The 15,196-nt window shown below is 40.5% G+C and overlaps 1 protein-coding gene across 2 annotated transcripts in view; it reads right to left on the reverse strand.

Moving 5' to 3' along the window:
• ADAMTS2 (ADAM metallopeptidase with thrombospondin type 1 motif 2) overlaps nt 1-15,196 on the reverse strand; it is a 170,428-nt gene that overhangs the window by 39,133 nt on the left and 116,099 nt on the right. For both annotated transcript variants that reach the window (XM_071758671.1, XM_071758670.1), the window contains exon 5: nt 7,036-7,119. In XM_071758671.1, the coding sequence (XP_071614772.1) occupies nt 7,036-7,119 (84 nt within the window). The remainder of the gene's footprint in view (nt 1-7,035; nt 7,120-15,196) is intronic.

Below are 15,196 nucleotides of genomic sequence, written 5' to 3' on the forward strand. Positions count from 1 at the left end.
AGAGGAGAAAGTGAGAGCACACCAGTCTATAAAACATGCTGCAGCTGACAGCCCAACTTCTTTGCCAATGACAATTTTACATCAGAAATGTGGGCTATAGAAAATTGAGCCTTGCTGGCCTTTAAATCAGGAAACAAGGCATCCAGTATGAAGTAAATTATTTTAATTGCCCATGTGCTATAGATACAGTAGCAGGTTGAGGCCCTGTGTGAGGCATTCCAAAAAGTAAGAGGAAAAGCTCAGTCCACCTGCTGAGTACTAAAAGCCCACTGAGCACTAAAATCCTCTGGCCCCTAATCCCTTGCCTTTCTTCACTGGAATTTCTTCAGTTTCACCCTGAAAAGAGAAATCTCCTTGATTCTGGCAAATCAGAAAGGCTCCAACAGTACTAACAGTAAAGACTTCATGGCCAGGGAACTGCTAACCTGGGGTCTGAGTCAACCTCCCCATTCAACACAAGCAGCTTGGTTCAGCCCAAAGAGCTCTGTAAGCCCTGGCCCTCTCCTGATAGCAGCAACAGGATGCCTAGGGAAGAGATTTAGAGGAGTGCAAGTAATAACGTCCAAGGCTGCAGTGGATCAGAGCTTTCCTGAGCCACACATATCTTTATATTGCATTTTTATTTACTTTTAGATAAATGCTGTTGTCCTGCAAGAGCTCAGAAAATCACGGGACCAGGCACGGCTTGCTACTAGACAGGGCAGATGTAATATATTTTGGGAGGATGTTGTCCAAAAGAAATTACTCTTTTAGAGATACCAGATAACACGTTAATATTTTCTTTTGGAAGTAAATTTCAGCAGCCTTAGAAAAGCCCCAGCCCTCATTAAGTGGTCAAAGCAAAAGGAGAAAGAGGAAAAGATATGCATGTGGACAGTAATAAGGACTGTAAGTAAAGGTAAAATCCCTTTTTTTCAGACTGCAAACAGAGAAAGTTTGGGAGCTAGTAGGGTGCAGATGGAGGTGTAGGTGTTACTGTTGGCCAGCAAAGGGCTCCCATTGCCAGGAACACGCAGGTCCTGCAGCTGGCTGGGAAGGACCTCTTTCCAAAGAGGACAGCAGGCGTGTGGAGAGCATTACTCAGCTGATCAGCAGGAAAACTGCCAATGGAAAGAGAAACTTTCCTTCTCCCAGCAAGAAAAGCAAAAAATCTGGGGGCATTTCAGAGAACTGCTGATGGAAACAGATGGAGATGCTGGCCAAGAAGTGAAAAGGCCTCAGCTAGGAGAACATCCTCTGTGAGAGAAGATGCTGCTGAGGGTTCTGAGGACAATCTGCCCTAGAGAACCAAGCAAGATCCTTGATCTGAGAAACTCAGCACTGCTAGGGCCCTCCTTTCATTTCTTCACTACTCCATTCCCTTTTAGATGGAAGCAGCAGGAAAAAAATTAAAGAAAAATAGAAGACAACTGAGCTGCAACTACCACATGTGCAAAGAGAAAAGGCAGGGACATAAAAAATGGTTGAAAGTCATTACTACATAGATTCAGAAGCCTCCAAGCCTTCTTTGCTGCTTGTCTTTTGGGAAGTTACTACTGAGAGGTTCACTTCTCTGTTATGAAGACACTGAAGAACAAATAAATTATAAAACTGATCCATCAGATACGCCTGGAGATTGTTTGGAAAGTAAGAAGTATGGTTGGTTTAGTTGTTCTTTTGTTTTTTGGGTTTTTTTTCTGTAACAATTTCCAATACAAGCTTATCTTAGAAGAAAAATGCAAATTTACTCTATAATCTACCCAAATTTTTAAGAAATTTCAAGTTACCAGTAAAAGACACACTGGTACCACACATAAGAATGGCAAGTTCCCTCAAACAACTTTTCTTTATCTGCCACTGGGCATAACTGGATACAATTTTGCAATGGTGTGGATGATCAGGTACTTGATGATAAGAACCTCAGAACTTGAGGCTGGTGAGAAGCTTGGCAGAACAGAACCATTCCTAACGCATCCATTAGGTGGTGCTCCAAGAGTACCAACAGAGGAAGCTTTGCTGCTCCTCAGTAGCTCCAAAAGAAGCAGAAATATTCTTAGCTTGACAGGCTCCAAACTATGGTAGCAGAAGTTGGACCCTGGCTTGCACACGTTTGGGAAACAATTTAACATATGAATTTCCCCTCTCGAATGGGTAAAGTCCCTGAAAAGCACAATGTTTACATTGCTTCTCTTTAGCACTTGTGTTGTTCATTAGATACTGGATTAGAACCTCAATATTCCTCTCATTCTGAACAAGACAAGCAAGAGTAAATAAACACAACAATTGTGTATCTATGGCAACCAAATTAGCAAAAATTTCATTCAGCATACTGTCATTTTGCATTTAAAGGTTTTGTAAAGCTTTCTTATGGCAGCAGTTTGTAAACATCTTTCTTTCTCTAATTCTGTACAAATGTAAGCAGATCAGGAATAAAAAGTACTGTTTATGCTATCAGCCAGCTCTACACTGTTCAAGGTCCCAAAAAAAAAAAACAAAACTACACTGGCAAATCATAAGGTATGAGTCTAACATATAAATAAGGCAATCCAACAATTTACCCTGATAGAATAATAAGAGGGACAAATTCTCCTCTCATCTTCATTCCCACCAGAAACATATGAAAACCATGCAAAAAATATTAACAGCAGCCAAAAATGCTACATAATATGTAGGGTCTGGCCTTGCAGCTCAGGGTGTGCAGAACTGGTTACTGGGGATGGCCAAAGATTGGGGTCAAGAAGTCCATCTCCAGACATGTTTGTACAGCACACCTCAAGATTAGGGCTTGATTCCTGCTGGCACTTTGAGGTCTTCTACATCTCCCAATGTCAGTGGAAAACTGGGATACTCAGCTCACATTAGTGACATTCTAATAAAAGGAGAGACTGGAGAAGAGGCTGGGGAGTACTAATCCCTTTTCCTCCAAACAGGGTCAACAACAAAATGGTAAAAATGGGATAAACCTGTCTAGTCCTTCCTTGTCATCTGTGTCACCTCTGCCACCCTCTGGCAAACGGAGAGAAGAACCTGGCACAGACCGAATCAGTGCTTTCCATCCTGGCTGAACCAAGAACATCTTCCCTGCTTGCAGCAGGCTTGGATATGAAAAGGTCAAATGGTAGAGATGTTAAAAGATCAAAGGTAAAATCTTGTCCTAAAAGAAGACAGCATGAGCTCTGCTAACATGTCAGAGATATGCAATTGAAAAATCCTTCTCAGATGAACAGTCCTGTCCTATGAGACTGTAGCCACTCACTCTGTATTACCTTCTTCTTGAAGTGCCATCCTACAACTATTTGGGTTTTCTTCCCTCCCCTAACCTTTTTGGAAGGCTCTCTGCTTTTGGCCAGGTTCTTCTTTCAATTTGACCAAGTTAACACATGCACAGAGTACAACCACTTGTCCTGGGGCCAACATTGCTTTACAGCTCACATGGGGTTTTTCTCCTTACTGGTTGCCATCCCAGATGAGCACAGAGCAGACACAGCATCCCTCAGCCTATCCCCTCCTGTTCCACTTTCAATACAGGTGACTCAAGCTGTGTATCTTGCTCCCAAGGATTGCTCAGGGCTGTCCTGAGCCTGCCATGTTCTCATTTCCCAAGAAATAACTCTCAGAAATCCTCAGGTGGCTGCGTTTATTGAAACCCTTACAGTTCCTGCAAGCCTTTTGGAGTTATTCTCATTAATAACTGTCTTAATTACAGCCATGCCAGCTAATATCTGTGCTTTTCTCTCCTGCTCTGCAAGGGCAGCTCATCTGCACACAAAGTCACCATTGTTGATGGACAGAGAGTGAGGTTGGAGCCAGGAATTTATGAGGTCTTATCCCCAGCCTGCCAGTGGCCTTCCATGTGGCCTTGGAAGAGAAGACTTAACGTCTTTGTTTTTTTAGCTGCAAAATGGGAAAAATAATCTTTATTCATGCACCTCAAAGAGGCGATGAGAGGATTTTATGCAGTGCTCAGGATTTAAATGTTTCCAAACAACTTTTATAATAACCAGTCAGGGTTTTTAAATGCATTCTCAGCTCATCTCTTGCCACCTCCTCTGCACTTGGTGATAGTGGTTGCTTTGCTTATTCCTCTGAGCATTCTTCAGCTAGCTGGATTACAGAGCAGTTAAACCAAAATAGATCTAAACTGAATAATTTGCCCAAATGTTGAATTATATTCATCTCAAATGTATCTGCAGTTTCCAAAATTTGGAACCACTCTTCCTACTACTGAAGTCAAGAAAGGCAGAAGTGAGCCAGCCCATCTTTTTCCCATTTGAAGAAAAATGCACAGCACATACCCTGTTTACTAATTTGCAGTATCCTAATGCATCAAAAAGCCTTTGACTTTGAGAGTCAATGTAAAGAAAACAGAGAGAAATACACCAGAGCTTCCAAAAGCCCCACGGATATGGAGCAGCCTTTGCAGGATGCATTTTTCTGTCCTACTGATGGAATAGGCAGTGACCAGACAAGGGTGAAGCCTTCACATCAGCCCCTCTGGTCCATCAGGTAGCAGAAGTCGTTTGTCTGAATCACTAAGAGAAAACTGGGGAGTCAGGAAAGAGGTAGTAGCTTCAGCACACCTTCCTCAGACACACATTGCCCTCTCCTTGAACCACCCTGAGCCTCTATGCTTGTCGTTCCTCAGCAAGTCTCAACCTGCCATACCCTCAGTCTACGTTCAGAGGTAATTACACAAAGTGTTAATTCAGTAAAATTCTTTTGAATTTGCCCCTGAAGTAACTTCAATGTATGATCACCAAGGAACCTCTTCCATCTTACCAGGACAACTAATGCAACTACTGAAAGGATTGAAACATCTGAACATACAGTTGGTCTGTGTTTGAAAAGAATAAAAAATAAATACATTTCAAGGAATGGGATACCTTCAAGTAAGAATCAATGGAAGGGTGGTTGCTATGCAGCTCAAGTATTGTCGATATTATTCTTATCAACAGATGACATATTGTATAAAACAATATAATCCTCTTTAGAAACAAACCCACAATAAAATAGAAGGCTGCTCAGGGGTGGAGAATTTGCAATGGCTCAGAGTGCTGTCATATACCTGATGCTGATGGTACATCCTCCATCAGTTACAGAACCATAATGTAATTATTTTGATTATTTAAATTACACTCCTGATAATGTATATAAATTGCCTACAATGAAGCAAATGAATCTAAAGATATCAGCTTCATGCTTTCAAAAGAAATGCTTACTCAAACAAGACTGGGATTTTCACATTGTGAAGCCAACCAGGCTGCTCCATTCGTGCACTGCCTTAACTTGTACACAGGCCTTTCCTTTTATTATGGACTTTGAATATACATTTGGTACAATTGTTAGGGCTAGTGTGCTTCAGTGGGACACTAAAATATTGAAGGCTTTGTTCTAATTTCTCAGGTTCAGAAAGAAAGAACTATAGACCTTTTTTCTCTCTGCTTTTCTACTGTTAAATAATCCCTTCTGCAGAGAAACCTACTCACCTTCTACTCCCTGATACTACTCTGAACAGAAGCTTTAAAAATGTGAACATTAAAAAATTTATTCTTATACAGCCAGGGCATGCAAGGCCCTACACAGCCAGATAGAGGAGCTCTGATATGACACCTTTTACATTCATCTTTTTTCAGAAAGCCCTAAACTGCTGTTCATGTAAATAAGAATCAGATAGAGAAATGCAAGAAAAATTATCTTCGTGGTCGTTTAGGGCAAGCTTGTGATACTAGAATTATTACATTTTATGCCCTGCTGAAGCCAACAGGATAACTCAAGAATTAAAACATCACCCACTGCAGATTAGGGATCCAGAATCCAGAAGTATCCCCAAGCAGATTACACACTGCTACCTGCAATGGTGACTTCTGGTCAAAGACCCAACAAGAAGTAAAGGTTTCCTTGCTCAGTCCCACTCTCCTCTCTGAAGAAGATTAATATGAAATCAATAACTTCCAAGTTATCAATTGAAAACACTTTATTCTTCATAAGAAAATCAAGATTGTGAAATGAGGTCTGCCATAGCTACTCTGGCATCAGAAAATAGCAGAAGTTACCAGAGTTCAGAGTAGTGGTACAGATCTATAGAGCTAAGGATGGACACACATAACAATTACAAAATATTTATGAGAGAAGGACAGCAAAGAAGTGACTGGCCCATGTGCTAACTCTGTTGGCTTCTACCATGACTGCAACATCAGAATTCTTTGAGAATTATTAGTCAATCTGCAATCCTTCAAATTGCTGTCACTAAAGCAATCACAAGGATATTTGATTTATTTTGTTACTTAATGTTAAATACACACACCAGGAACTTTGGATCACAAAATGGCAAATGAGACCAGAGCCATGTGTCCCTAACTGAAGTATTTATCACCATACTTGAAAGGCTTTTCTGTTTCCATGGAATTTGATGTTGACTTGGAAAACCAGGACACAGATCCTGAGCAGTTCAATACTTTTGAAAGCCATTTAGCAATTCATTCCTCTTTACCTGAGCTTTGCCTGGAGACTAAACCCTTCCATAGAAATAGCAAAAGAACACTTGGTATTCTTGATTATGGAGTTAATCTGCAGAGCTCTTGCCTTCTGACCCCTATCCCACAGAACTCACACTTAACTTTAAGCACATGTGTAGTCTCACTGATGCTAAGCCCAACTTTAAATGAGTTCTTGGAATGAGGCTCTTGCCTTCAGCATCGTGCAGAACTGATCTTGTGTTCATTGCTACTCACACATAATTCTAGCAGACCACCTCATGTTTCTTTTAGGAACTAACATGTTCAGTCTGTCTCCTGGGTTGTTCCAAACTAATTGGGAAAGATAGAGTGTCAGAGCTAAGCAGCAACTTAAAAAGGCACATGGAAAACCAGGAAGAAATGGAAATAATTTGAAATGTGAATTCCAAATGATAAACAAATACATAGAAACATAAAAGTTCTTTATATTCATAGACTGGTAAGGACAACATATGAATTAAATAAAAACCCAACAAATGTCACCAGTCATCATGCTGTTCAGAAAAGAATATATCCTCCATTTAAATTAACCTTTACTTACCTTGCCATAGCTCAGCAGGATTATCCTCACCAAGACAACGTTAATGTGAGCACCCAGGGACTCATCATGATAAATTTCATTAACCTGCAAAAGAGTTCAGCATTTTAACCATGGTGCTGGCAACATGTAGCTATGAAAGCAGTGATGCAGCAGTTTCTTTTTTTCTGTACTGTCATTAAGTCAAAGATTACTTTGTGATCACATAGAAAATGGGGGAAATTCCACCAGTGCAAGAGGGGATGTTTTCTCTTCTGAACTCTGCTGTAGACTCTCAAGAGGCCATAATCCAGGATATCATTTAAAATCAATACATCATCAGAGAATTCAAGACTGTGCATAAGAAAGGGGACAAGTGAGTAGTGGGACAAGACTCCTGAGAATCATTTGAGAGATCAGCTCCATCTGGGACCCATCACTTCATGCTGACATGAGGATATTAATACCACAAAAAGCATGGTTGGCCACATGGGTTGGCTTTATTGTGTGTCAAAACTAATCAGTGTTGAACTTTGCAAGCAGAACAAAAGCTACAAAACACCAGCAAAATAAAAACTGACATCTTTTTTATACTAGAGCTATGTAACTGAACATGTACATGGGGAAAGCACCCTAGGAACACTGAAAAGAGAACTGTAAATATTTAGAGTGGAGAACTAAACGTGGATGTATGAGGATTACTTAGGAAACACTGCTACAAGCAAGGTAGGCAAATATTAACTGTTAAAGAGGTTGATTTTGGTATTTGGTGATGGAAGACTACATGAGACTCAGCCAAGTGGCAGAAGTTTAGCTTTACAAACTAGAAAAGGCAGATGAGATGCCCTGTGTCTTTCCCAACACCTCTTTCCCTTGGTAAAGGTAGCACCAAACTGAACTGCTTTGCTGGCTCTTTTATTGCTCCAAAACAGATTCCCTACTAAAAGTGAATAAGTAACTTTTAGAAATCCCTTCATTACAAATATAGTAAATAATGCCCTGTTTTGTCAACCAGCCCTAGTTTCAATGGTACACCTTTTATCTCTGTAAAAATCATTAAACCAAAATACATCTGTGTAGGTTTTGCTGAGCAATGCCCACTGGCATACAAAGTGAATTTTAATTCTTTTTATCAGTATTTTTGGAAATAAGTGCCTCACTTTATGCCTGGTAAAGGTCCAAGTTTTCAAAAGTCCTGGACACCCTGTACTGGTGATTACCAAACACATGGCTGAACCAGGGCCCCAGGAACACACCCTGCAGGGCATCTGCCCGGGCACCTGGGGAACATGCTGTGGGATGCCTGGGATCCAGGCTCATTACTGGCTGATGAGCAGATCCTTGACTGGAAAAAGGTGGTGAGGAGCCTGTGGCTATGACTGGCTTCAGGGGCCACTATTTTCATTGCAGTGTGAAGTAGCTGATCTGCTCAGATCTGCTTTGTAAACAATACACCACTGGAAATTAGAGCACCTCTAAATAAGGCTTGAGAAGACTAACTTCTTATTCCTGTATTTAAAAAAAAAACTTTTACTCTTACTTTGAGGACCCCTACTTAACACAGATAATAAAGAGGTAAGGTATAAGCTTTTTTTTTTTTTGCTTTGCAAAAATTCTTTCAGGCAGGATGAAGACTCTTGTGTGTTAATTTGCCTCACCCTTTGTGTAGTGGGAAGAGAGCACACACACCAAGGATATGAGGCTGAAATAAGCTGGAAATTCCATATACATGAAATGAGCACTGAACAAAACCTCCTGTGTATGGAGGACAATAAACACAGCCTGTAAATAAGTATTTAATTAGTTGATAAAGCATAATCCAAATTGCTGCACACCGCTCTCTCATTAACTTCCAGAATTTAAGCTAAGCCTCTTCTAACAATAGTTGGGTAACAGAAGAACCAGATCGCTGGTGCCTGCCAGAACAAAACTTGGCTTGAAAACGTTGATGGAAGAGAACTGAAACACTGTTTGACTGTTCATGCAAATGACATCTAACAAACAAACTGTGAATGAACAGAAAAGCACAAGCACTGTAAAAAGCTGCTTGGTTCTCTTGGGCTACTGGGTTTCCTGCAGGACAGTGGGTCAATTCAAAGCTCTGGGTCTTGGTTTCATTAATAAGGATGAGTCCAACCCCTCTTCACACAGCAGCTGAATTGAATCCTTTACGCCTTTCTCTAAGCTAAACTGGGGCTCTCCTGGTAGTGTCTCAGTGCACAGAGATAATACACTGAAAGAGATGCCTTTTTTTTTTTTTTTTTTTCCCCCAACATGGCCTAAATTGCACCTATTTGTTTCTGGAAGTTATTAAAGATCCAAGATCCAAGGGACTGAGTGCTGAACTCTCGTGAAAAGTGCACACACCAAAAGTTCACACAATCCCTAGCTCAGGTTCTCCAAATTCCCACCTGCTCCTTCAATAGGAAAGCAGATTTAAATCCATTGTATGGGACACAAATTAACCAACGAACCTGTGGAATCAGAGAGCTCCAGGCTGTCATCCAACACAACTGCTGAAATGTTTGTTTCAAAGCAGAAAGAATCAGACAATGGATATATATGTTCAGAAGTCTGTATAACAAATACACACAGCTGTGAAAACTTTTACACAATACTTTTCCACGCTGCATCTCCAGGTACTTCAGTAGGACATCCCATTCGTAGCAACACAAGAAAAATCAGAGTCAATCTCCTGTTGTCCTTACACCAGGAACTCTAAAATTATGCTGCTGCATAGGAAAAGAAAGTACACTGAGACAACCCCAAAATCACAGTCCCTGAACCAAAGGCAGTGAATGCATTAAAACTTGTTAGAAGTCCTACATTGGCTCAGCATTTGGAGAGGGTGATGACAAATGATGGGTAAATCTTAAGGAATTCAAAGCATGGTAGAATATAGCACAGAAAATTTCATCAAGATACTCTAATACACAAACTACTTTGGGATAACATTGGTTTATTTTTCTGGGATAGTGCAATGAAAGCAAAACATGCATTTCTATTTAAAGTTTTTCTTTAGAAGTCAGGCTGGCACAGATTGGTGCTACGTAAGAAAAACAAAGACTTTATTTGTTTTGGGTTTTTTATTTCTGTCCCTCTCTGCTTATTTTATTATACTTCTGCCCTGAGCAAATTTCACGTCAGCCCAGTAAGCATGTAGAATACATTAAAAAAAAATAAATAACTAAAGACAAGCTAAGCATCTGTGAGATGTGTCATGAGTTGTAAAAGAAGCATTGCAGTTTTTATTATTGAGCAAAGTGAGGCCCAATCCTAGAAGGGAAATTTAAAAGCTGCTGTAACACAAGAAATAATAAGCAGTTTAAGTAAGAAACAGTAATAAACTAGCCTGCAGTTTTGCCAGTCTTGGTGCAGAGCAGGTTACCTGCTGGTACAGCTAGCAGGATTTTTAGGGAAAGTCAGGTGATCCCCTGAATCTCTAATTAAACCAATGCTCAATAGGAGAAAGAAATATCTGCATATTCTGGCAAATTGTCATCAAACTCATTCGTGCAGTTTGAAGGGGTTCCCAGCCTTGCAAAGTCTGTTAGTATCAAAAACCAACCCACTTCATCACAGCATGGCTCCATCCCACTGAACCATAAATCCTGAGAGCTCATCCCAAGGCTCTGCAGCTCCAGGCAGGGCAGTGTGGGGGTGAGCACAGCCCCCCAGCAGCCATCTCAGTGTTCCACCCTCTGGCTACCATCACCCTCAGACACATCTGACCCAGCTCCAGCAGCCATCAGAGAGCATCTCTAACCACCCGGAGAGGGCACAACATGAAAAGCAGTTTCTGCATCTGGCTTTTCAGCCACCACAAACTGCTGATCCGTTCAACCCAATTAGACTGCTCTTTGATCACCCAGCACCCTTACGTAACTCCTGTTGCAGAACTCCTGGTGGCTACGTGCTCTGGGGCAGAGGACTCAGTGTGGATTCTGCCAGAGTGATAGCAGAGTAGCTGGAGAACATCAAGGCCTCCCCTGTGGGATGGCAGAGCTCCTGGCAAGCCATTGTTTGAGCCCAGCTCATTCAAGGGATCATAATTATCTGCAGCAAAGCCTCAGTGCCTGGTGGGCACCCAGTGATTGTCTATTTCTGTAAGAAACTGCTGGTTTAAATTACAGAATAAGAACCAGAAATGTCATGGTGGATGCTGAGCACGAACTTTTGTAATCTGACCCGCCTAGAAATGTTCCCCTCTCACTTTATTTCTCTGGGTTCCCGCTTCAAACACCACTATCCTCTTCAATTTTCATCACCTCCTTTATGCTTTTGAAGATCCCAAACTAACATTTCTAACATTCCCAAAGCTTCATCTTAATCCCACAGGGTTAACTTTACATCAATTCCTTGGGTGGATAAACTGTGGTCACATAGAAAGTCATCAAGTGAAATCCAGGGCTCCCAGTCTCCCTTTCTACTCCTTACAAGGCATTTCCTCAATTTTTTTAGAGAGGAACTCTTTTCTCTGAAATCTTTGTTGAGTGTCACAAGGAAAAAAGAATAATGAAACCACACAACACACATGAACTTAAAGTTCATACTGTGATCTCAAATTTGGAAAACATCTATCATTCTGCTCAAAACCACAGGCAACAGGCAGTTTTAGAAGGGCTTGGCAATGTATGTTGCAAAATGGAGATAAGAATCTGGCATTTTGCATGCAAACACAATTCTGAGTCCTGATTTACCTTCCCTAGTGTGATGTTACCAAGTCCAAGTTAGCTGCTTCTGATCAAAATGAAAAACATTCCCCAGAGCAGATGTGCTGGCAAGGCACTAAGCAGCTTCGTGTTACAGGTCTCTATCTCATCTTTGACTGTAACGTTGGCTTTAGAAAGGTCGTAGACTTTGTTTTCTGACTTCATGACTAATTTATTTTTCTTAGTTCCTCCCTCAGGCTCTTGGAACTCCTCATTCTTCCTCCCAAACCACTGCTCCGAGATTTTTCTCTAAACACTGTAAATTACCTTTGTAGCAAAAGACTCAGTATTTTTCTGAATTACTGTCTCGGGATTACTTTAATAAAATCAACTATAGTATCATCAAATAAGAAAGCAAATTCATTTATTATAATAATACAAGGGATAGGGGTGTGGTGTCAATGCAATAATTATGGTGATCTCTTAAAATCTAAATGGTTTGGTTAAGAGAAGCAGCCAAAATTTGAAAGCTGATACCAATTATCCACACTCCATCACACAAACCACACTGCCACAACTCCAAAGACCCTGACTGCAAGCTTTCCAGCTAAAGTTCATGTAAGTTGTTGAAGTAGGGGAAAACTTTAAAATCTTTTAACAGTAACTACCCTCTGCCTCAAGGATGGTACCAAGATTTGTGTGATGCTCTATGCTATGTCCAAGAGGGCAGCAAGACACAATCCAGTCAACAATAATGGACAATACTCACAAAAACGACACTGGGAACAATATTCTCATGAAAATGAATAAAACCTGCAAGATTTCAGAGAGGGTATTTCCTTTGGGACCTCCTGAATGCCCATTCACAAGTACAACTTCAATTGTAGTGTGACAATCAAGATAAGAAACAAAAATAATCTCCTGAGGCCTTGTCCATCACAAACTGCTCTTCTCACTAGTCACAGCAACTGGTTTCTAAAGAACAGTCTACACATGGAGTTAACTCACATACATATATTTAAATTTTCAAACAAGTTGGGATTCAGCTACCAACAGCTGAAATCCCTTAAAATGACCAGAGCTGGGCTTGCATTTGTTATTTGTGGATTTTCCTAGAGTTAGGTCAGATTTGAAGCACACATATTAGAAATAATGACTATTGGTTCTTATGAATAACTTATTTTTTAAAAAATCCAATCAATTCTCTCTTACTGAAATATCCCTCCTGTCTAAAAAAAAAAAAAAAAAAAAAAAAGATGATGAATATGAGGTGCACCATTATTTCTAAGCATTCAATCACCACTTTCTTTTTAACAGCTGGAATTAGACATGCTCTTGGATTTTTATCCAACAGCCAGTTGGGAGCTGATGGCATTTCTGCCCTTTCCTCTCATTAGGGACTTGCTGTTCTGTACCTGCAGATCTTCAGCCCTCATCAGACAGAGAAATGAAAGCAGAAATCTCATCTATAATAGTTATATCATGTACATCCTATTAAAGAGGACAGATAACATATTCAAAAGTGCCTCAGGGCCCCAATTTCAAAGACATGTGTAGAGCTGAAAGATGCAGGTGAAAGAAACCAGGGACTTTCCAAAGCCCCCAGCTGCAAAACTTCCATTGATTTCAGTTATTCAAATGAGAAGTTGTTTAATGTATTTGTTCTGGAGCTGAAGTTTCACTTTAGAAGTCTGGGAGAGACATAATCCCATGGGTTTATTATTAAAACTGAGTCTCACTGATTTCAAAGACAGGTAAATGACTAAATATTTAAGTAAATCTATTCCAGAATGAGGCATAAATCCTATATTAGGTTTCTCTGCCTTTGAAATAATGGAAGTTATCTACTTTGAGGGGATAGGTTTTAGCATCATAAACATTTTGGCCATATATCCACTACACAGATATCACATGGGCTAACCCCAATGGACACATCTTTTACAGTAAAGGAATTGAAAGGACTTTTGCCCCCTTTTTGTCCAGGTATCAAAAACTGTATATACTCTGGAGACAAATTACTCCCAGAAATACACAAAGATGACAATTGCCAGAACTAGAAAATGAAGTAGTTGAGGAATTGAGGACCAGTGAGGAGGAGGAAATACCAAGGATAGAAGAAGCAACTACAACAGGGGCCTCATTGGGGAAAAAAGCCAAACCAAACAAACTCACAAACAAACAAAAAACACAAAAAACCCCAAACCAAAGCAAAAAAAAAACCAAAACCCAAAAACCAAAACAATCCCAAACAAAAAAACCCCAACACACTATCTGAAGAGAAGAACACGAAAGTTGAAGACTTGAAGTCAAGACAGTTGGAACCAATACATTCAAAACCCTTTGAAATTGAGTTTTTTTCATCAGACTTTGCTATTTGGAATGGCTGAAATGTAAGATAATATATTCTACCTCTGCCTCTTTGGGAAGTTGGTTTTGAAGAGATTCATCCTGGTTGTAGCCTTAAACACAGGACTGTAGATGCTGAAATATTCACCCTAATCCCTCATTCATGCCAAGCCAGTCAAGAGTACTGGTGAGTCCCAGCTCTGCTGCTTTTCCACAGCAGGCAGCAAATGTCCTTAATCCTGGAAACTATTTTTAAGAGGATTATGAAACGATCAGAGAATTTCAGCCCCAGGACTGGCTACCACCAATACTCACTATTTTAGCTCAATAACATCTACTCAGTACCCTGCTCTTCTTCCCAGAGGATCCTGCAGGGAACATCATTTGTTTCCCAAATAATTCTCAAATGCCATTTCTAGCCCTGCAGTTTTCTAGTATTTCCTGAACACTTGTATGAGGAGATGTAAGATACCCTGTTTCTTTTAGCTTTCTTCTTACTGAAATTAAATTACCTTCCATGTTCCTGAGTAAATTACAGAGCTGCACGATACTGCTCAAGTATCTCCCCTCTATTGCAATGCTCCTGCTTGCTATAAATATGAAGTTGATTTCTGCAATGTGCAGGCTCAAGCTTGGAAATGCAGAGGACTGCAAGCTAATATCCTTCCCAGGAGAAAGCACAGCATGACATACAAAAGAAAATGGTGCAAGCAAGAGGCAGCTGAGGGTCTCTAAGGTGAAAACAATAGCATGTTTTCCAGAGATGGACAGAATGTCCCACTGGTGCCAAGCAGAGAAAAGAGAGGATGTCAAGAGAAACCAGAGTTTTTGTATGAGGACATGACTGGAGGATGAAAAAGGGTGGCAAGAGGCCGAGCTCACTGCAGTGCAAGGGCTGGAGTACAGTCAGGAGATCCCTGGCTACAGCCCAAAGCATTAAAAGTCCTCTGGCGTCCCTCACCATTTGTTTGGGAGTGACTTCATTTCAAATCTTTGGGATAAATCTGAGCATTGCTATTCAAAATAGCCAGGACACCCAGCCCCTATATTTTTCTCACTTTATTGCTTTTAGGTGTGGACTGTAACACATCACTTGAGCAGCACAAAACAGATTAACTGAGTAAGTCGTGGCACTGGGCTAGAAAAACTTGTATTGTTTTGATTGGGTTGGTGGTAGGGTTCCACCC

This window comes from Heliangelus exortis, chromosome 15, assembly GCF_036169615.1.
Source record: "Heliangelus exortis chromosome 15, bHelExo1.hap1, whole genome shotgun sequence".
Lineage (NCBI taxonomy): Eukaryota > Metazoa > Chordata > Aves > Apodiformes > Trochilidae > Heliangelus > Heliangelus exortis.